General features: G+C 54.5%; 1 protein-coding gene across 2 annotated transcripts; it reads right to left on the reverse strand.

The window, feature by feature from the left end:
- Window positions 1-2,845: 2,845 nt before the first annotated feature.
- Window positions 2,846-20,746, reverse strand: TMEM130 (transmembrane protein 130). Of its 2 annotated transcripts, none has more exons than XM_023655289.2 (8): window positions 20,413-20,746; window positions 14,585-14,890; window positions 13,157-13,316; window positions 9,093-9,259; window positions 8,211-8,295; window positions 6,876-7,078; window positions 4,696-4,808; window positions 2,846-4,227 (listed from the first exon to the last, which is right to left on the reverse strand). In XM_023655289.2, exons 1-8 carry the CDS (start codon window positions 20,495-20,497, stop codon window positions 4,075-4,077), a joined length of 1,272 nt encoding a protein of 423 aa, XP_023511057.1. In that variant the 5' UTR covers window positions 20,498-20,746; the 3' UTR covers window positions 2,846-4,074. The 2 variants fall into 2 exon arrangements, with proteins under 2 accessions (XP_023511057.1, XP_023511056.1); XM_023655288.2 differs by having other exon boundaries at window positions 2,846-4,263; window positions 20,413-20,696.
- Between the last annotated feature and the right edge of the window lie 785 nt (window positions 20,747-21,531).

The following is a 21,531-nucleotide window of genomic DNA, read 5'->3' on the forward strand; positions in this document are numbered from 1 at the left end:
GGAGCTGTGTTCGTTTCCTGCGGCTGCAGAAACAAATTCCAGAAGCTGAAATTGATTCTGGAAGCCCGACGTCTGAAATCAAGGTATTACGTCTTGAACTGCGTTCCTCCAAAATTCCTACGTCGGAGTTGTAACCCCCAGGACCTCAGAATGTGACTGTATTTGGAGACAGGACCTTGAAGGAGAGAATTAAGTTAAAATGTGGCCGTTAGGGTGGGCCCTAATCCGATAGGGCTGATTTCCTTGTAATAAGAGCGAACGAGGACACAGACACGCAGAGAGGGAGGCCCACTTGAAGACACGGGGAGAAGACGGCCGTCTCCAAGCCACAGAGGGAGGCCTCAGAAGGAACCACCCTGCCACCACCTTGATCTCAGACTTCCAGCCTCCAAAACCGTGAAACCCTAAGTTTCTGCTGTGTAAGCCTCCTGATCTGTGGTACTTTGTTATGGCAGCCCCAGGAAATGAACGCACAAGGGGTCGGCAAGGTTGGATCTTCCTGGAAGCTCTGAGAATCCATTCCATCTTTCTCCCCTGCTTCTGGTGGCTGCCGGCAACCCTTGGGAGACCTTGGCATGTAGACGCATCGCCGCGGCCTGTGTCTTGGTCACACGGCCGTCTTCCCTGTGGGTCTGTTTGTGTCTCTCCTGCTTTTTTTATAGGGACACCAGTCATTGGATTTAGGGCCCACCCTCTCCATATGACCTCATCTTAACCTGACTGCGTCTGCAAAGACCCTATTTCCATATAAGGTCATACGCACAGGTTCTGGGTGGACATGACTCTGGCGGGGGTCACTAGTCAACCTGGTACAGGTGTGTTCATCTATGTTTCCTTGGAAACCCACTTTAATCCTATCAGGCTTAAACCCTTAGAACCCTTCTAAAACACCCCACCGTGTCCAGGGTGATGGGGGTGGGGGGTGTCCCTGCACTGAGCCCTGGGCCAGCTTCTTAAAGGAAAATACGGCTCTTAGGTGCGGGCAAAAATACATTCAGTTGATTGCGCTCCTGACTCCCTGTGGTCGTGGGACCCACAGCCTCTCTTCGGCCATCATCAGGTCCCTCCTGGAAGCACAGGCTGGTGGGCATAGCCGCCCCAGCCCCTCCTGCCCTCCGAGGGGAGGGCTAAAATAGAATCGTAACACTGCTTATAAGGATGCGTGCGTGGGCTGGATGTGGCTGGCTGGACAGAGCTGGATACTCGAGGCCCCAGGCCTGCAATGGGCCAGTGACGAGAGGCTGGTGAATAAATACACAGTGAGCTCCCCACAGGTCCCCTGACCCAGCTGCAGCTCTGGAAGCCACTTACATCCCCCAAAGCAGCTCACAGACAGCCCAGCAGTCGGGGAGCACCTCGGAGGACCCCTAGCTTGGAGGGAGGAGGCACCTTTGAAAGTGCACACTCTGCTGCCCGGCCCAGCACCCTGCCCCGACAGCTAGGCACCCCCAAACTTGCAAGTCAAATATTCTCCTCCTGAAACGTATGCAGCCCCGTGCGTCTTCAGTTGACAATGTAACATTTCCCTCTGCAGCTCTGTTTTTTCCTGCATTTTTATTCCATGGTTCTTTCCACCCAACCTCTTTGATGTGGCTGACAATGTATTCTTTAAAACATTTTTTTTAACTTCTGTAAGACAAACACCCGATCACCCCGGTTTTTTGCAGAGATGTAGGTCGTTTTGCTGTGTGAACAGCCACTTTTCAATTCCTGAGGGTGGAGTTGAGATTTTTTTTTTTCATCCTGAGTTCTCTTGAAGGCCAGCCCGTGCAGAGACCGGGAGCTGCGTACTCTCGCAGCAGGGTGTGGCTGGAAAGACACCTGGCTGCATCTATTAGCAACGCTTTAAGATAACTCAAGGCAAGAACATTCTCCCCCTTTCTCCAAGGATTCACTTGATCCTCTCACCAGTTATCCAGAGCAAAGGGTCCCCTGGAATGTCCCGGTTCCTTCCCCCTTGAACTCTGACACAGCTGACCCCATCCCCCATGCCAACGATGCTGATGTTCTGGAAAGTTCCCTAAGCGGCTTTGCTCATTAAACATGGGGCTTTGCAGAGTGGTGCAGCAGAGGTGAGGCAGGGTCCACTCCCACCCAGGTCCAGCTCCTTGGAGCTTGGGGCAAACCCAGTGGGCAGTAGGTGGTGGGGACGGCAGGAGAGCAGAGGCAATTAAGAAAAAAATCCCAAACCTCTTACAGAAGAAAAAGAGCTCAGGAAGGGTGTAGACTCAAGAGGTTTGCAACTCAAAGTGTGGTCCTCGGACCGGCAGCATCAGCATCACCCGGAATCTTATCAGAGGCAGAATCGCAGGCCCCACTCAACCTCCTGAACGAAAAGATGTCTCCGGCGATTCTCATGCACGGTCGAGTTGGAGATGCCCTGCTGGAAACTGAGGTTCTCACACTGGATGGTGCACCAGGACCCCCGGGGGCTTGTAGGAGCACAGGTGGCTGCCCCCACCCCCACGGGCTGATTCAGGTGTGGGATGGGGCCCAAGGATCTGCATGTCCGGCAAGTTCCTCAGCGTGGCCTACATCCCAGCTCTGATCTAGCGTCTGCCCGGGGTCTCAGAGTTGGCTGCACGCTGGAGTCACCCGGGGACACCTGGCTCCACCTCCGAGAGGCCCTTGTGAGTCTGATCAGTCTGCGATTCAGCCTGAACAGCCATTCGAGAACCACCGGTCTGGACCACTGAGCAGGACCCGAGGCCCCAGACAGTGGCTCCATCGAGTCCACCTGCCAGAGAACACGACCGGGATGTCCTGCTGCATCCGGGATCTGCTCGTGCTGTCTGCAGGGCCCAAATGTCCGTGCGTGGAAAAGAAAGAGACTCTGGCCAGCCGGTTGCTGCTTGGCTATATTCAGAGCACACAAGCTTTATTCAGCAATGACGGCAGTATTTCATGAGAATGAGCTGCACGACAGGAGGAAGGCTGTTTCCAGAACAAAGTCTGAGAGCAAACTTACAGCCACAGAGCTCCGCCCGCCAGGCCCTGCCCCGCCCTGCCCTCCCCAAACAGGCCCAGGTTGCTCCTGTCTCCTGCATGGCCAGACCAGAGCCCAGTCCTGGTCTCCCTCTGCACCCATGACGCACCCTCTCCACGTGCTCTGCCTGCCCCCCACCCCAGGCCGCTGGGCCGGAGGGGAGAAGAGTGGGCTGGTTCCCCCATGGGCTCTGTCCAGTCTCGCCTCTTCCTTCTCAAGGCCACCCAGCTGCTGGGCAGCGGAACCAGAATGATTCCCACGGGAAGCTCCAGTCCCCACTGGTTTGTCTCCTCTTTTGCTGCAAGGCTTTTTCTTTGATGGAAGTTCCCACGGTCTCAGTAAAAGAAGGTGCTGTTTAGAAAGCACTTTGCACTCACGAAGTGTTAGCCCTGCCTCCACCCAGCCCCCCAACAATCAGGCAGGGAACAGGGTATCCTTAGAAGGGGACTCCGTAGCCACAGGCACAGTGACAAAGGGAGGGGCCAGGCCCGGGAGCTGTGGGAGCCACGTGGAAAAGGTCAGACTTCATTTCAGTTCTAATTCAGGATACATTCCAGCAACTGACTTAAGTGATACAGAGATGCTTGTGTGACACGTGTGTATTTCTCTGTGTGTGTGTGTGTGTGTACATGTATGTGCTCGTCTCTGTATGTAGGACCTTTCTTGATGTCTCCCTAAGCATTCGTGACCTTCCTCCTTGCTCTGACCTGGGCAGGGCTGCCTAGGGGGAGCGAAATGCAAACCCCAGACAGATGGCAGACATGCCAACATGGGAGGAACAGGTGAGAGGCAGCCAGGCACAGCTGGGAGAGAACGCGGACCCCCGTCGAGTGTCGGAGTCCCACTTGGGGTCTCCTCAAAGGCGAGGGGTGGGGTGGGGCTTAGGGCACTGGCTGGACTGGACAGATGGACAGATGGCTGGGGGTGTGTAACTGAGGGGCGCTGTGGCAGTGGCTGGACTTTACAGATGGACGGCTGGCCATGGTGGATGGCCCCACACACGTGAACCCCTCCTGCTCAGTGCCCCACCCTACCCTAAGTGCCAAGTCGGCAGTCAGTTAACGCTGAGACGGGGTGTGGGGGAGCGCTCACACCGTGTAAGTCTTGACAGACTTGTAGAGGGGTGGCAGCAGCCCGTGGTTCTCGCGGACAACCTCCAGGTACTCCGATGGGGTCTCCAGCAAGAAGGGTGTGCAGCACATCTGGCAGCAGCATCTGACCCCAGCGGGTGGCTCCGGGTTCTTGTCAGACATGGGGGAAAAGTCAAAATCAGCCACCTATGGTGAACAAAACCCCACGCGTCAATCACTCGCCTGCTGGGGGCCCTGCCAAGGTGGCCTTACGAGCTCAGCGGCCTGGCAGCAGTGTGCACGGAAACACCCTTCTGGTGCCACACAGCACTTGACTGTGCCTTTGGCTCTTCTGCCCTCTGGGTCTCCCTCTTTCAGTTGTCCTCTCCCTTACCTGCCCTTGGGCATGGACGCCAGGCAAGGGACAAGGGCAGAAGGAGGTAAGTCAGATGAGAAGAAGCCAAGTCAACAATTTGGCCTGGTCTATGGATGCCTCTTGGGCACATGATCCCCAGTCCCAAGGCCTGGCTCTGACATCCAGACCCCCTCCAGGCCCCCTGGCCTAGCCGCCGTGCTCTCCCCACAGATCCTCTCCAGTCAGGGCCCGGGGGTCCAGCCACCACCCTTCTGAGCACCCACCTCCACCATGTCCTTCTGCTGAGCAGCATTCCTCAGGGTCATGTACATGATGAAGGCCAGCATCATGGTGATAAGCGTGGCACATGGGAAAGCAAAGACAGCCGGCTGGATGCCTGGGAGTGAGAGAGGGTGACGTCACGGCCCTGGGGAGCTGTTGCTGAATGCCAGCCCTCAGGAGGAGACCATAAGAGAGGAGATCAGTCAAACCCCACCAGAGCTGTTTTCTCCTTATGTCCATGCATCCCAAGAGGCCAGTCCAGGATTTCACAAAAACCAAGCTGGGGTGTGGGAGGGTTTTAAAATATGTCCACAAGTACTTGATATCAACTTTCTAGAGGTGCAGCTAAATTCCCCACCTCCTGAGTGTGGGCTGGACCTGGGGCCTTGCTCCTAATAAACAGCATGTGACAGGAGTGATGGCATACGACTTCTGAGTCCGGGCCATAAAAGACATCACAACTTCCCCCTTGCTCTCTCTGGGGTGACTCACATTGGGGAAGGGAACCCATGTAGCGAGGACACCCAAGCAGCTCTGTGACCTGGGTCACAGCCTCCCGCCCTCTGGCGGCTTGGGCTCACTCACTGATCCTTATGCCAGGAAGCCGCATGGCAGAGCAGGAAGAGCCCAGTGACTAGAGTTAGGGGGTCCTGGGTTCAAATCCTGACTCTGGCCAAGGTGTCTGAAGCTAATGCTGACCCATGAGTCTGCCAGGAGGGTGTGACAAAGTGAGGTGTGAATGTGCCAGGTGCACGGCAGGTGACCAGCAAGTGTAGGTTCCCTCTTGCTCTTCCTGCACCCTCCTCCTGGTAGAGACACCACCACACGCCACGAGGATCTGTTTCCCAAGAAAAGATGGCATTGATTACCTGTAGCACTGTCCTCTCCACAGAATTCAGGGGGATCCTGGGTACTCGGTGCCCAGGAGGCGCCGGGAGAGGCAGGGCCCGAGGCCCCCGATGATGCCCACAAGTCACAGAGTCTGCCTGGCCCACGAGGTCGGCCAGGAGTGGAGTGTGGCATCTGCTCAAGGGCTCAGAGGGGCTGGGGCGACTGGAGGGGACAGTGACAGTGTCTGTTGCACTTACGGTGCCAAGCTTGGGGACAAGCGCAACTGGCAGGGTTTCCCCTTTTGTACTATAAAGGGCGGGACCAGGCTGGGCATCTGAAAGACCATCCCTTACGGTTCTAGGATCCTACTTTCTCCTCTACGTAAAGGATGCACTTTCCTGGGGTGACAGAAGAGTCCCCCGGAAACGAGGGGTAGAAGCTAACGCCATCATCAGCTAATCCCATGACTGGGATCCAGTGGCCGGGCCTGAGGATGGTTTGGAGAAGGGTACCCCGGGCGGAGATGGTTGGGTGTCCCCATGAATGACAGGGACCCTACTGCGCACCTTCTGAGTGGCTCACACTCCCTGGGAGACCCACAACAGCCCTGTGAGTCAGGCACTCGCCACTGGGGATGCTGGTCTTAGTGATGGCAACTGTGCTGGGATGGAGGCGATGGTGTGGGGATGGGCGCGACGGCGGTGAAGGAGGGGACGTTGTGATCACGGTGGCTCGTTTAATGCGGGTGTGTTCAAGTTGGGGATGTGGGACACTGATAACACGTGGGGGGGGACACTGACAGCGATGGTGGTGATGGCAACAAGAGAGCTAAAGTTGGGGTGACACCGGGACGACACGGCAGCGATGGCATCGGTCCAAATGGCTGGTGTGGGGGCTTGTGGCAGGGGCGTTAACGGCAGTGCTGATGTGGTATGAGTGGTGGCGATCACAGAGCTGTCTGCTGGCTCTGGAGGGTGCAGGAAGAACTCTCAGCAGTGTGTGTTGGTCGTGGTGGCGGTGATGCTGGTCAAGTTGGCTGGCGGGAGCTGAGTTGGCCACTGTTATTGCTAGCGGTGCTGGCACTGAGGGTGGTGTTGGAACTGATGGGTGCCGGTATTGGGGTGCTGGAGCTGGGTGCTGATGGACTGGTGGAGTTTGATGGCCATGGTATGGGCAGTGGGTCAACGGTGTTGGTTGGGGCCAGTGGGGTTACTGATGATTCTAGTGTTGGCGAGGCTGGTCGTTGATGGCCTCAGTAGAGTTGGCCGGTGGTAGCGCAGTGGTGGTGGCGGCGGGGTTGACTGGTTTTTTTCTGACTGTGTGGCCCTGGAGAAGGCAAGGTGTCACTTACTGGAAGGCCACACCTGGATCCTGTGGTACTGATGTGTCTTGCTGATGACATTCTCGGCCCGGATGCTGAAGCAATAGTCCCCCGGGTCCCTGAAGGTGTGGGTCAGGTTGTAAGCCGTGCTGGCCACTGACACCGGGTGGCACTCTCCCTCCTCCAATGGGAGGCACTCGGGTTTGAGACGCCAGCACACAGTCAGAGGCGGGCTGCGGAGAAATGGGGGTGGATTTTCAGACACGGCTCGGCAAGGAGCATGAGCAGAGACCAAGTCCGAGAAAGGCCAAGCGACCGCAAACTTCAGTGTCCCTTCCAGGAGAGAACACTAAGCTGTCCTGGCCTCCGCTTCACAGTTCTAGAGCGGGGAAAACAATGGTACATAAGAGATGGCCCCAGACCCCAACGAGACACCAGGCCAGGGAGGCAAACAGGGATGTCCAGAGACTGTGGGATGAGGCAGAAAGAGCGCTCCAGTGACACCCGTGGAAGCACAGGGGACAAGGGAGCACATTCTTAATGAGGAAGTCAGGGAAGGCTTCCTGGAGGAGGTGGCATGTGAGCAGCATCTGGAAGGGTAAGTAGGCTTTTCATAGATTCAAAAGGGAGGAGGGGATTCCGGGTTACCCGCCTGGGACAGCACAAGCTCAGAAGCTGGAAGATGCAGGTCCATGGAAGGAACACTGAGCGAGCATTCCCATTTCACAGAACCACAGGCCGGGGTAAAACACACACACACACCACCTCAACGATCAGGTCTGCCAGCCCAAGTGGCTCCCCACCCCACTCTCCAAGTACTAAGCTCCTACCTCCAAAGCCCCCTGAAAAAGCCACCTCCAGCCCCTTGACTCATCTTCCTCCTCCCGCCTGAGCCTTGCTTCCCTCTGATGTGCCCCAGCTGGACAGGCAGGGCTGGTCCTCCCCAAAGGATCCTTGGAGGGCTGGGTCCTGACCGCTGACCTCTGCAGCTTCACCCATCCTTGTGGGGAAAGCACAGCCCGCATCTCCATGTCTTGTCACTTACTACAAACAGCCTCGTGGCCTTCTTGCCCGGAGCTGGGCTAGGGCCTTCCCCGCGACAGCTGGCTTTCCGGGGGCTAGAAGCAGGCCCAAGTCACACATGGAGGGCTCTTCACAGGGCTGTCCCTCACCTGCCTTTGCCTCGATGCCCACGCTGCAGACAGCCCCAAAAGGCCCCTGCTCCCTCCCATGGACCCCGCAGGGCAGGATGGCATTATCCTCCCACCAGCCCCCAGATCTGGGGCCCATCGGGGGATGGAGCAGGCTCAGGAGAGTGTGGGCCGGGCCATGAGTCACCCACGGTGCCCTCCGGGGTTCACTCACCTCCCTAGGAAGTTCAAGGTCACTGTCATCTTTTGGAAGGTCTGAATGAGGGTGGGCCCCAAGACCTGGATGCCTCGAAGGGTTTCTGAAAGGCAGAGAGAACCCCGTTTAGACCTGGGGACTGAGGATGGCTGTCTCAGAGCTCCCAGGGCCCGGGGCTGCGTGACCATCGTGTCCTCCTGCCCCCCAGCCCTCTCTCGAGGTGGGGTCGCAGGTCTGTCGAGGGCACACGCGGGTCCCGCCTCCCCGTCAGCAGCAGGCACCTGAGCCGGCACAGTGAGGAAGCTGGAGGAAGTAGGGAGGGCGCTGGGAACCAGGCCCGAGGGCTGGTTCAGGTACCCCCCATGTCCCCATCAACTGTGCTGCCTGGGAAAGGCATCCCTGTTAATGATCATGGCAGCACCACCGAGAAATCTGTGGCAGTGGCCCAAGCAGGCCCTCTCGCCAAAGCCAGGGAGACGTGGGTTTCCACTCCCTCCCTGTGCGGTAGACTGAGGCGCAGCCCACTGTGCCGTGTCCTTGACCGGAGCCCCGGGTGGCCAGGGAACAAGGAGCAACGTGGACACAACGAGTCATAGCAGAGCATCTGGCTACAGGCTCGGGCTCTGGGAGCAGGAAGGCCTGGGTGCAAATCCCGGCTCTGCCACTTGGCAGCCATGCGACCTCCTCCGTGGCCTTCCGCGCCCTCCTGGAAGCTGGGATAATGAAAGACTGCCAGAGGGTTATCGGGGACACGAGAAGAGGGGATGCGCATCCGAGCTCAGCCTAGCACCCCACTGGAGCCACTCTGATCTGGGCGCGACCCAACCCTGGAAGGAGTGGCGCCCAGGGCTCCCCTGGGGCCAAAGGCTCAACCTGCACCAGCCGTGCCCAGAGACCCACCCTGCAGCTTGAGCGAGGCGGAGAAGTCGCCCGTCTTCTGCATGATGCCCTTCCCGGCGTCCAGTGTGGCCTGCTCCCACTCGGCCACCACTTTGAGCTTCACGGTGAAGGTTCCCACAATCGAATAGTTATAATAGACCATAGGGTCGTCGGTCACCAGCAGGGTGCTGTAAGGTGACAGGGAGGAGAGAGATGACAGAAGTGACTCATGTGACTTTGAAGAGGTGGGGTGGCTGCACAGTGACACGCTCGGGTACCAATGCCTCATGAGCCAACCGGTCATCACAGCAGCCCCCAGAGCCAGCCAGGGTGCAAGGTCAGCTGTGCTTGGTAAAGTGGCAGCTGGTTGGCTTTGTGCTTCTAAGTTACAGGTGGGAGAACTCCTGGCAACAGGTGCCCATCACCTGCCAGGAAGTGCTCTGTCCGCCCAGCCATCTGAGAGAGGCCAAGTATTAGAGACAGAGACAATCTGGGGAGGGTAGAAGTATGAACTTTGGAGTTAAGACACACCTGGCTTTGAATCTCAGCTCCAGATTTCCTACCTATGTAGCTCCAAGCTTTACTTTTCTCATCTATAAAAGAGAGAGGCTCATAACTCCATCACAGGCCATGATATAACATATAAAGTGTGTAATATCATGCTCTTCCCTTGCAATTACCTAAATCATTTCAAAAAGAAGTCTAATAATAATAAAGAAAATCTTTGTGTTGATTTGTCAATGCTCTTTACATATGAAGTTTAGCAATCCTTTACTTATTATATATCTTCCAAATATTTTCCTCCAGTTTAACCTTTGTCTTCTGGCTTGGTTTACTTCTTTCATACCCAAATTTTAAATCTGACGATGCCAAATTTAGCATTTTTTCCCTTTATAGTTTCTGCCTTTTATTTTTATTCTTAGAAATGCCTTCCCCACTGCCAAATTATCCAACTAGGTGATCACCTACATTTCAATCTAGTTTTGGCTCATTATGTTACTTCGTGTGTGTGTATGTGAGGAAGACTGGCCCTGAGCTAACATCTGTGCCAATCTTCTTTTATTTTATGTGGGATGCTGCCACAGTGTGGCTATTTTTTTTTTAGGAAAATTAGCCCTGAGCTAACTGTTGCCGATCCTCCTCTTTTTGCTGAGGAAGACCGTCCCTGAGCTAACATCCATGCCCATCTTCCTCTACTTTATATGTGGGATGCCTACCACAGCTTGGCTTTTGCAAGCAGTGCCATGTCCACACCCAGGATCTGAACCGGCGAACCCCGGGCCGCCGAGAAGCAGAAAGCGCGAACTTAACTGCTGCGCCACTGGGCCGGCCCCAATTTATAGCTTTTTAAAGAACATTTATGGATGTATTTCCAGTTCCTCTCCCCATCCTCATTCACAAGCATTCTGCTTTTCTGATCTTTATTTTTAATTCTTACAATACCAAGACATTCTCTTTTCATTTTTTAAGTCTTTTTAAGGTTCCCAGTACAATTTGTGGTTTTATTCACATAAATCCTACAGTTTTAGAATAAGTTTATTCTCTCAGTTTTTATGTTTTATAAGTATTATAAAAGTTTTGTTGATTGCCATCATTTGGAAAGCTATGAATCTCTGTTTTGTAACCAGCCACATTACTAAAATTTCTTTTTAGTCCTAAGATTTTCCAGTTCAGTCTCTGGTGTTTTCCAGGTAAACAGTATTGTCATCTGTGTATGACAGTTTTTGTCTCCTCCTTTGTGATATTTTTATTTCATTTCTTTTTCTTGTCTTATTTCATTGGCTAGTCAAAAATGTTCAACTCCAAAAGAAATAGTGAATAAAGTCTTTAACAAGAAATGCCCCTAATGAGTATGGAGACTGTCCCCTGGTTTGAGAAAAATGTTCCAGAAGTTCTTTATGTTATTAAACCATATATATATATATGTTTATAACCACATGTATGTATTTGTATACATGTAGGTATGTACATTAATATATGTGTGTACATTTATACACAAATTTAGCTGAACTGTAAAATCTTTGTCACATTCCAAAAATTATTCTTATTGGAATTTTATTGGATTTGCATTAAATTTACAGAATTACTGGGCGAAATTGAGATCTTTACACTCACCATCCCGGACATGGTGCACACACCCATTCACTCCAATCTTTGATCCCTCTCAGCAGCTCTCTTGAGATAGGACCCTGCCCATTTCCGGGTAATTGTGTTCCTCCATTTACTTTCTATTCTATCTTTGCCATTATTAGGAGTCCCTCCTTTATGTTCTAACTTCTTATTACTAGTACATAAGAAAGCTCCAGATCTTTCCATCGGTCACCTTACTAAATTCTTATCATTTTTCCCGTTGATTCTCCAGAATTGTGCTCTCCAACAGGTAGCCACTGGCCACAGGTGGTTGTTTAATCTGAAATTAACAAAAATTAAGTAAAACTAAAAATTGATTTCTTGGTCATACCAACCAAGATTCAAGGGCTCAAGAGCCACACATGGCACAGATACAGAACATTTCTAACATCCCCGAAAGTTCCACGGGTCAGTGCTGCTGCACAGGTCCTTAAGCAGGTCATCTTCTTTGTAAATTCTCCGTTTTCCAATATTTACATCTCATTTATTTTCTTGACTTACTGAATAGGTCAGAACTTTCAGGAAAACGTTGAATGATAGTGACAAGGGGCGTCCTTGTCTCACTCCTGCATCTGGGGCAGGGCTCCCCCAGTATCTCAATGGAATGATTCCCCAAAAGCATTTGACCACAGATCTCTTTTTTCGCCAAGGCCTAGGGAATCCATATTCCACATTTCACCACCGGGTATAACGTTGGTTGTTGGTTCCAGAAACTTCTTTTTCTGGTTTACTGAGATAACAGAGAATCTCCATTTCTGCTCATTCTAACACCTTTTCGGCATCTGAAGAGATGATCGTATACTCTTTCTCCTTTAACTTACTAAAATGATGAGCCAGAATAATAGAGCTCCTAACGGGGCTGTTTTAGTATTCTAAGCTAATCCCGACTTGCATACTTCCCAGATTAGGGTATGCAAAGGCCATGGGCAAGCTCAGGGCATCTTCCAGAGGTGTCACTGTTATTTTTAGATTAAAAGAAAAAAAGATACATTACAGAGCCGAGAGCAAAATGTGCGTCTGTTTCCAAGGTAAAAGATACAGCTTGGAAGGACAGGTTTCTCTCAGGCTGGACTCCTTCAAGAGCCTGAGGACTCTGTCTCCTCTGAAGATAAAAGGATGTGGGTGACAATTTTAGACACGCGTGACTCTTGCTGGAGAGTGGAGGAAGCGTTCTCTGTCGCTGGGGGCCTGGGGATCTCTGCAGAGAGGAGAGACATGCATCTCTCCTTAGAGCAAGGGGGGCTGGCTCACCAGGCCTCTCTAAATTCCTTCCCACTCCATTCTAGAATCTTCTGCCTTCCAAATCTAGGCATTCGTTAAGACCAGACATTTCTCAGGCTTGCAGAGAGGGTACAGGAAACTCGCGGCCCACAGACCAGTTTTCCAAGTTTGTGAAAGGCTTAGGAACCCTTCCCATGAACTACTCCTCGCCCCTCATGGGACTTAAGGGTCCAGCATGCAGGACTGTCAGCCAGAGGTTTGGAGGGACCCAAGTGGAATGAGTGGTCCCCAGCAAGCACCATCCTCACACGATCGGGGTGCCGGACCCCCACTTCCCGACCTGCCTCCCACTGCCTGGCTTGTTGGGAGAGGAGTAATGAGAAATGAGGCCAGAGCACTCAAATTCCACTGCATCTGCCATTGGCTGGCTGGGTTCCTCCAGAGACAAGTGGAGAAAAATCCTACCCATCTTGACCTTCCTTACAGGGCTGTTTCGGGCACCAATGACCTCCTCTACTAGGCCGTATGCACCTCAAAGGCAAGGCCGGTGACTGATTCACCCCTGGTCTCCACGCACGCACCCCAAGCTTGGCATAGAGCAGATGCTCAAGGAGGTTACGGAGTGAGAGTGAGTGAGTGGGTGAAGGTGGGAAAGCACAGAGCACTCTGCAGGGGACAACAGGGCCACCGGCCAGGGGCCAAGGCTTTGGGGCATCAGGGGGGTATGGACATACCCATCTCCGAAGTCCCAGCTGTAGAGAAACGAGGCGGTCTTGAAGAAGTTGCTCGGGTCGTGGAGGAGGAAGGAGACTCTGAGGATCGTCTTGGTGAGGTAGGAGCCGGGCCAGGGCAGGGAGGTGTTCTGGGTGACGACGAGATTCCCCACAAGGAACTCTGGGAGAGAGAGATGGAGGGGAGGGGGGAGGCCACCGAGGTGGAGGGAGGTCTGTGCCAGCTGGCAGAGCAGCCTCTCCCCGACCCGACCCCCTGGCTGTCAGAGCTGGGTGGTGGCGAGAGGGGACCCTGCAGGTCACTGTACACGGAGGCGCATGCCCCCCAAGTTGTCACCCACCCCTGCCATGTGGACAGTGTCAAAGACTCATGGTATGTGTGAAATGCATAGCTTCCTTCCTGCACCCCTTTCACCAGGACCTTGAACTTTCCGGCACAAAAGATGCCCGGGACCAGAAGGAAAGCACAGGCTTTCAAAGGAACTTTTGTAGAATATTTCAAAATATTAGACGAGGCTAGAAAAAAAATCAGCAGTTCCACTGGTCGCATCTCCACACCCAACGTGCCGGGCCGGCTGAGGACCACCGTTCTGTGTCTCCTGCTCTAAAAAAATTTAAGAGCGGATATTTTTCACCACAAAAGGGGAAAGTAAGGCATACGCCATACAGCTCATCCGGAAAAAGTGGAGGAGAATGAAAAGAAACTGCCTATCATTCAAACATAACCATTGTGGTTATGCAAAGCATTTGAGTGTACGTGTCTAATGCACACGTATCTTAAACACAGTTGCCCAAATTGGTTGCAGAATTTTGTGTTTTGCTTTTTAAAATTTTACAAGCATGAGTACTCCCCCAGGACATTACAAACTCTTTGCAAGCGTCATTATTATTCGTTATACAAATTATATCAATAACCTGACCAGTCCCCTTAGGGTTGCATCCTTAGCTTGTTAAGATTATTTTCTGCTATTATAAACACCACTACAATGAACATCTTTGTGCATAAAGCATTACCCAAATGGAGGTTTATTGCCTAAAGAGAAATTCTGTATTAGATTGTAAACTCCAAGAGAGCAGGGACTACTCGGGAGGAAAAAGAAAGGAGGGGAGGGGAAAAGGAAGGAGGAAAGGGGAGGAAGACAGAGAGAGAAAAGACTAAAATAATTTATAACCATTGATACATACAGATCAGCTGCTCTCCAAAGGCTGGTATTAATTTAGACCCCCAGCCACAATACGTGCTTAGTGTCCACTTCAGCACAACGCTGCCGGCAGTGGGTATTATCATTTTCTGATTTTCGTATTAACTCAACTGCCAACAGAGAAGGAACTATGGGTCTAATTTGCATTTAAGTGATTACTGGCCAGCCTGGATGTGTTTGTCTTCACCAAGAGTCTGAAAGCAAACTAGCAAACAGGGAGGATCCTCACCTGTGATGGGGAGGACAAGCAGGCTCTTTGACACAGGCTGGCACATCCAACAGTCGGCGGCGGTGACCCACACGGAGACCGGGAAGTCCCCAGGCACACTCCCCACGACTCGGATGCTTGAGCTGAAAGCCTCATCAGTCTTCCCTGTGAGCAGCAGTGGCGTGTGGATCCAGTGGAAGCGGTAGAGGTGGGTGTCGGCGGGCAGGACCAGGCTGCCGTTGTCGCTGGCCACCAGGCTGGCCGTGATGGTCACCTCTGCCCCGGTGGTGGCAGGGCCATCAGTGGTGAGGCGGAGTTCATACAGGCCTAGGAGCGCAAAGACAAAGACTGTGTTTCAGGAGGGGGCGTGGCAAGGAACCCCCCCCCCCCCCGCCCCCGCCACCCTCTGGGCTTGCTTTATTATTCTGTTTCACAGGTGGGGAAACTGAGGCCCAGCCAGTTCAAGGGACTTGTCCAAGGATCGTACGGCTCTTTCACTGTCAAACCGGGCTTCCATCTCAGGCCTGCCTGACTCTAAATCACATGTTCTTGCCAGTGTCCCCAGTTTATATTTTCTCGTCATGCCAGCCAAGCAGGGCCTTACAGAGCATGTGTGTGGCACAGGCCGGACCTGGCCAGACTTACCTCTTAGCTCTGAAAATGACTGCCAAGGCCTGTCATAGGACCCACCGCAGCTGCCGTGAAGAAATGCCCCCCTTCCCTAGCCTTTTGGAGCTATCTTAACATGTCACACAAAATTTCAATTTGAAACACAGAGCTGAGTCTGGACCCCGTCAGGGGCCTAACGGCTTGAGAGCAGGAGAACAGGCCTGGGGAAGCAGGCCCACTTTGGTCCACGCCAAGCCTCCGCCTCTCTTGGTCTCAGTCTCTAAATCTATTAAGTGAGGGGTTCTAAGCTGCACTGCCCCGTACAGTAGCCACCAGCCACAGGCGGCTCTTTTAGTTTCAATTAAAGTTTAAAAGCCATTCTCTCAGTGGCACGAGGGCCATTTCAAGTGCTGGCAGCCACAAGTGGCTAAGGGTCACCATATTGAAGAGCGTGGATACAGAACGTCTTCATCATCACAGAAAGTTCCACTGGACTGCACTACTCTAGGCAACTCCAGGATGCCTGCCAGCGCCAACGCTGGTGTGACTCCAGCTGGGTCGACTCCTCGGGGAACTTGAACTGCAATATGGGGGATGCCCCCCTTATGGGGAGCCCAGAGAACAGGGCCTTGAGCATATGGGATGGAGTGGTGGGAAGAGGCCTTTTAAATAATGCTCCACCTCCTGACCACCACCTTGAAGGCAAGACTCATTGTAACGTGAAAACAGAAGTATAAAATAAAAAATTAAAATACTTTATTAAAAATCTTAATCAGTAACAACCATTGCTACCATATTTGGGCATTTTCCACCATTTTGTAAAGAAGCTATGCTCACGCTCTGAGACTATATATTCCATTGTTGTTTTTGTTTTCAATTCTGGATCATAGGCATTTTCCTAAGTCATTATTCTTCAACTGCTTTAGATAGCTACATGACATTTTATCATATAAACAAGGTAAGATTTTTCTTTTCTTTTTTTTTTTTTGAGGATGATTAGCCCTGAGCTAACATCTGCTAATCGTCCTCTTTTTGCTGAGGAAGACTAGCCCTGAGCTAACATCCGTGCCCATCTTCCTCCACTTTATATGTGGGACGCCTGCCACAGCATGGCTTGCCAAGTGGTGCCATGTCCGCACCCGGGATCCGAACCGGCGAACCCCGGGCCGCCGAGAAGTGGAACGTGCACACTTAACCACTGAGTCACCAGGCCGGTCCCCATAGGTAAGATTTTTAAAATAAAGTTTCCATCATAGAAGTAATACCTATGTATAAAGAGTATTAGAAATGTCCCATAATCTTACCTCCCAAAGACAACACCTGCCATCATATTGCTGTCTTCATGTCTCTTTTTCACGCATCAAAGTTTTTAATTTAGTCGTAATGTCTCTCTGCACACAATTTGGAATTATTTTATTTTCACACGACAACAGGTCAAAAGCAAGTCCACGGTCGCACTAGTATGAATTTCAATATGTGTGTGACCATCCTTCAAGCAGGCACATGTCAATTCACAGAGAACCCTCCCCTCTTGTCAATGGCACCACCGCCCCTCTTCACTGTTTGCCTGTAATTTCTAAGTTCCCCCTTCCGGGGAGGTTTCTGCAGGGCTCGAGGTGGGAGAGCGTCCAGCCCGCGGCAGGGGACACTCGGGCAGAAGAGGTGACGCAGAAGGAAGGGTGGAGGGGCTGCAAGCCCCACTCTGTTCATTGCGCTGACTCCACCCACTTTCCCAGCCAAACTCCCCCCTCCCACCACTTCAAGTGCCTCCCAAAGGCTGATGGAGCCCAGTCATCTAAACCTACTTTCTGGGCTCCAGACCCGCGCTGAGCAATACAGCAGCGACTAACGACGTGTAATTCAATCAATGTTAATTACTTAAACCTAATTAAGTTTAAAAATTCAGTTCCTTGCTTGCACTAGCCCTAGCCACATTTCAAGCTCTTAATAGCCACACGTGGTGAGTAGCTACTCTTCTGGATAGCACAGAGCGAGAACATTCCTTCATCACCCGAAGTTCTGTTGGACAGGGCTGTTCTGGAGCCTCTGGATTTCTCCCCTCCCCAAACCCTCCATCCTCTTCACCTACCCACTCTCTGTTGGGGTTAGTGGATCCAGCTGTCCCAAGAATCAAGCCCCAGGCCTCTGCCACTCTAACTCCTCCCATACGGGCATGTGTGCTCCTCTCCATCTCTTAAGGCCAGCATTCAGCCCTGTCTGGATGACTGCTACATTCTGTTCCTGACCCTTGGCCTCTAGTCCTGCTCTACTCTCGGCCATCCCCAACGACAAGCTTCCTGCACAGTTAGTCTGAGCGTGGACCAGCCTCAGGGTGGAATCCAGATTCACATCTTGGCACATCCACGCTGTGGCCGGCCACTTCAACTCTCGTAGTTCTCCCCACCATGCTCTGTCCTTCCTAGCCCCAGGGCCTTTGCACATGCCGTCCCCACCGCCCTTCTCCACCTATCTGTCCGTGGATATAACTTCTTCTGGGAGGCCTTCCCTGAACCCCTCTCCCCCTCGGAGCTCTCCCAACAGCCTGCGCACACAGTTGTCACAACCCCATGTTAGGATGAAGGTTTCCTTGTCTCCTCCACTGCACTGGAAGCTCCTTGAGGTGCCTGGCACAGAGTAGGTGTTCAACACTGCTGCCGCCAAGTGGCACCTGGAGAGAAGGGGGTGGCAGAGGGAGTGGCCCACCTGGGACTGCCCCAGGAGACTGTGCACTCAGGTGGTACTGACTGAGCCCCTTCCTTGGGCCCCACTCTCAGGGAGCTCACAACAGACCTGTGGGACTCAGCTAATCTGGGAGGTGAGCGAGTGTGCTCTCAACTGTGCACCCTTCCCCTTGCAGCAACATTGCCTGCCCCCACCGGGGACCGGGCTCCAGTCTTTGCCCTTGCCCGTGTCACACATTCCCTGTTCTGAAGCTCTGTCCTCAGGGCCATAGTTTGGATTGCAAAGTCATTTGGGCTGGCATTGAAAACGGGACCTGTGGTGTCTTAATCCCAAAGAGAGAATTCTAGATGCTGCCGCGGAAGCTTCTCCAAGAAAATATATGTCACACTCAGGGACCTGAGCGCCCAGAGGCCCCCATGGGATACAGCTATGCCTGGGGCCCCCCAGCAACTCTGCTTGGCAGGGGCTGAGCTCTGTTCTCCCTCCCTTCGGCCGGGCTGCGCAGAAAGAGGGGCCTGGATGAGAGGCTGTCTCCCCTCCTCCCTCTGGCTCCCGCCTGCCCCCCAGCGTGGGCCAGAGTGAGGCTGGCAGGTGGTGGGGACAGACGGCTGCATGCTAATAGCCATCTAGCATCTCCAGCAAGAGGGGCCCATGTCAGCACGACGCAGATCGCAGATCCGTTGCCAGGGGAATGGAATCAGGAGGGCAGCAGGCTCGGCTGGGAGGAGGGATGGATGGGGGTGGGGAGGCGCTGTGGCTCCAGCAGACAGGGCTGCAGACACTGGTCCAGCTCCCGGGAGCCCCCATACCTGTCCAGACACAAGGAGGCTCCAAGGGCACTTTTTTCAAGCTTCTTTTTCAAAAGCCCACATTTCACAGCCCCTCGGTCACGCCGCCCCTGTTCCTCAGGGCTCTCAGAAGCATCCAGGGCATCCAGGCTGAAATGGACCGTGAAGGCTTTGCCACGTGTCGCCGAAACAACTAAGGCCCAGGTCCTGTTGCCCTACCAGTCCGAATCCATCTTTGCAAGTTTGGGAGGCCAGGTGACTCGGCCTTGGACTACAGAGCAGCCAAGGCAGGGCCTTAGCGGGCTCCACAGGTGCCCCGAGTGACAAAGAGCTGTGGCAACTGCGCAAAGCTTGACCCACCCACTAGCAGGCCCCCAGGGCTTCCACTTGGAGCGCACCACACATTCTCCCTGACAACACAGCATGGGCCCCGAACATTCTAGAAAATGGCTACATCAGCTCTTTCCCCCTGCACAGGTAGATAGTCCAAAACACTTGCCAAGGTCCTTCTGAAGTCTGATAACACAGCCTGCGATGAATTAATGGTCTAGAATATGGACTTGTGACCTCAAGCCCTGGAGTATGAAGCATGCCCTGCCGGCTGACCCAGACGCCAGGAAGGGCCAAAGGGCTTCTGAGTCTCCGCTTTTCTCCTGTGGGTTCCCAACCCCATTCCTAGCGATTTTGACCATATCACGGGTGCAACAGGCCAGGCTGGGAACCACACGACTTCCAAAGAATTAACTCTTTTTTTTTTTTTGTACTTTAGGCCACATGGATAATTTCTGGAAACATGTAAACCTGACGGATAAGAGACTCCATTTCTATATGAATTTCCAGGGGGAATGCAGGGGATCCTGACCACGCACAATGCCCACAAAATTCTCTAATTCGTCCCTAAAGTGCAGGTTTTGTATTTTACTTTGTGGCTTTTCTCTCATAAATGTGCATTAGATCTCTTCCTCTCTATACCATTCCTTTAAGGGGGAGGGCGGACAATAATGAAAAATGTTAGATAATGTTTGACCTCCCCCCATGGCCCATCTGAGCCCCAACAACTCTCCAATCTGAGTCCTTTTTGTCGTCACCATGAGGCAGAAAGGTTGATGCCGGCCTTGCACCGGTGAGGATGGGGGGGGGATGGTAGAAGCACGCCCGGGGGACTCGAGGTGGGACCCGGCAGCACCTGTGAGCTCGGGGTCCATTTTGGAAATCACTCCCAAAGAGGAAATGGCAGACTGGGCTCCTGGGCGCTAAAATCGCATCCTCCCCGAAGCCAGTACAAACAGCGTGGAAAGCCTCACCAGATAAGGCCACATTTTAAGACAAAAACGCTGCTTCTCAGGCAACCCAGTGGCCGCGCTCCCTGGGGTGGCTGTGGCTTGATGACGGACCCCGCACATCCCTGGTCTCCCCGCATCGACCTCCCCCATCCCCCGCGGCTGCGAGGTCCCCGGGCATCGGGATGGACGCGCCGGCCACTGCGCGCAGCTCCCAGGGCAGGGCCGATCTGGAGGTGGCTGCAGGAACCGAGAGGCGCGGGGTGTCCCCTCAAGCACCGGGGGTACTTCGGAGAAAGGGGAGAGGGGAGGGAGGAGAGGCTTCGCGGCGCAGGGCTGGCGGTCCTGCCCTCCGCAGCGCGCTGCAGGGGCCTCGGCGGAGGAGGGAGCGCGCACGACCACCTCGGCAGCCCGGCTCCCGGCCGACACGGCCCCGAGGGCCCGGGCTCGCGGCGGCTTGGGGAGGTGGCCGGCCGGCGCTGCGCCTTACCTGCGGCCGCCCGAGCCGGGGCCAAGGGCAGGAGGCAGGCGAGCCAGAGGATGCGGCCGAGGCGCGGCCAGAGGGCCGGGGCCATGGCGGCGCCAGGAGCGGCTGGAGCGCCGAGGGGACGCGGCTCGACTCGGCGGCGGTGGCCGCTCCTCCGGGCGCGCGGCGCGGGCTGTGCGGGGAGGTGCGGGCGCGGCGCTCGCTCGTCCTCGCCTCGGGATGCCGTGTCGCCGCGCGCCGCCGCCGCTCACAGCCCGCCGCGCCCCCTCCCCGCGCCCCTCCCTCCCCTCGCCGCAGCTCTCCTCTCCCCACGATCCTCCCCTCCCCTCCCCTCCCCTCCCGGGGTCCGCGCTCCTCCAGTCTGCGCCCCCTCCCCGTATCCCTCCCCTCGCTGCGCCCCTGCTCTCTGCACGGTCCTCCCTCCCCTCCCCGGGTCCGCGCTCCTCCAGTCTGCGCCCCCTCCCCGTATCCCTCCCCTCGCTGCGCCCCTCCTCTCCGCACGGTCCTCCCTCCCCTCCCCTCCCCTCCCCTCCCCTCCCCTCCCCTCCCCGGGTCTGCGCTCCTCCAGTCTGCGCCCCCTCCCCGTATCCCTCCCCTCGCTGTGCCCCTCCTCTCTGCACGATCCTCCCTCCCCTCCCCTCCCCTCCCCGGGTCTGCGCTCCTCCAGTCTGCGCCCCCTCCCGGTATCCCTCCCCTCGCTGCGCCCCTCCTCTCTGCACGATCCTCCCTCCCCTCCCCGGGTCCGCGCTCCTCCAGTCTGCGCCCCCTCCCCGCCCCTCCTCCGCGCCCGCCGGCTCTGACTCAGCGTCCCCAGAGGCGCGCGCCCCGCTGCGAAGCCGCGAGCAGGCCCCTTTGGATTCTTTCTCCAGGTGCCTCCTCCTGTCGTGACGCACGAGGCTTGGAGACACGACTCTTCATTCAAGAAACGTTGAGCGCCTACTGTGTGCTGAGCGCCTAGCAAAGGGCCTGGAAACGCCTCCTGTCCCTCCTGAAAAACTTGAGCGCAGGGCCCCTGTGCGGGGGGCTGATGTCATTCCTCAGTTTATCCTCTCGGCGCCTGATGTAAAATGGGGTTTCTGCTCATACCTGGGCCCACGGCGACGTCGCTGACACTGAGGGCCT

The sequence above is a fragment of the Equus caballus genome, chromosome 13 (genome assembly GCF_041296265.1).
Source record: "Equus caballus isolate H_3958 breed thoroughbred chromosome 13, TB-T2T, whole genome shotgun sequence".
Lineage (NCBI taxonomy): Eukaryota > Metazoa > Chordata > Mammalia > Perissodactyla > Equidae > Equus > Equus caballus.

Bases quoted from the DNA above. Each gene is read 5' to 3' on its own strand.
- TMEM130 (XM_023655288.2), bottom strand. From the start codon at position 20,497: ATGGCCCCGGCCCTCTGGCCGCGCCTCGGCCGCATCCTCTGGCTCGCC. The intron at 13,317-14,584 runs GTGAGGATCCTC...TCTCTCTCCCAG, and splicing joins GCTTGTCCTCCCCATCACAG to AGTTCCTTGTGGGGAATCTC. The intron at 4,809-6,875 runs GTAAGTGACACC...TCTCACTCCCAG, and splicing joins GATCCAGGTGTGGCCTTCCA to GCATCCAGCCGGCTGTCTTT.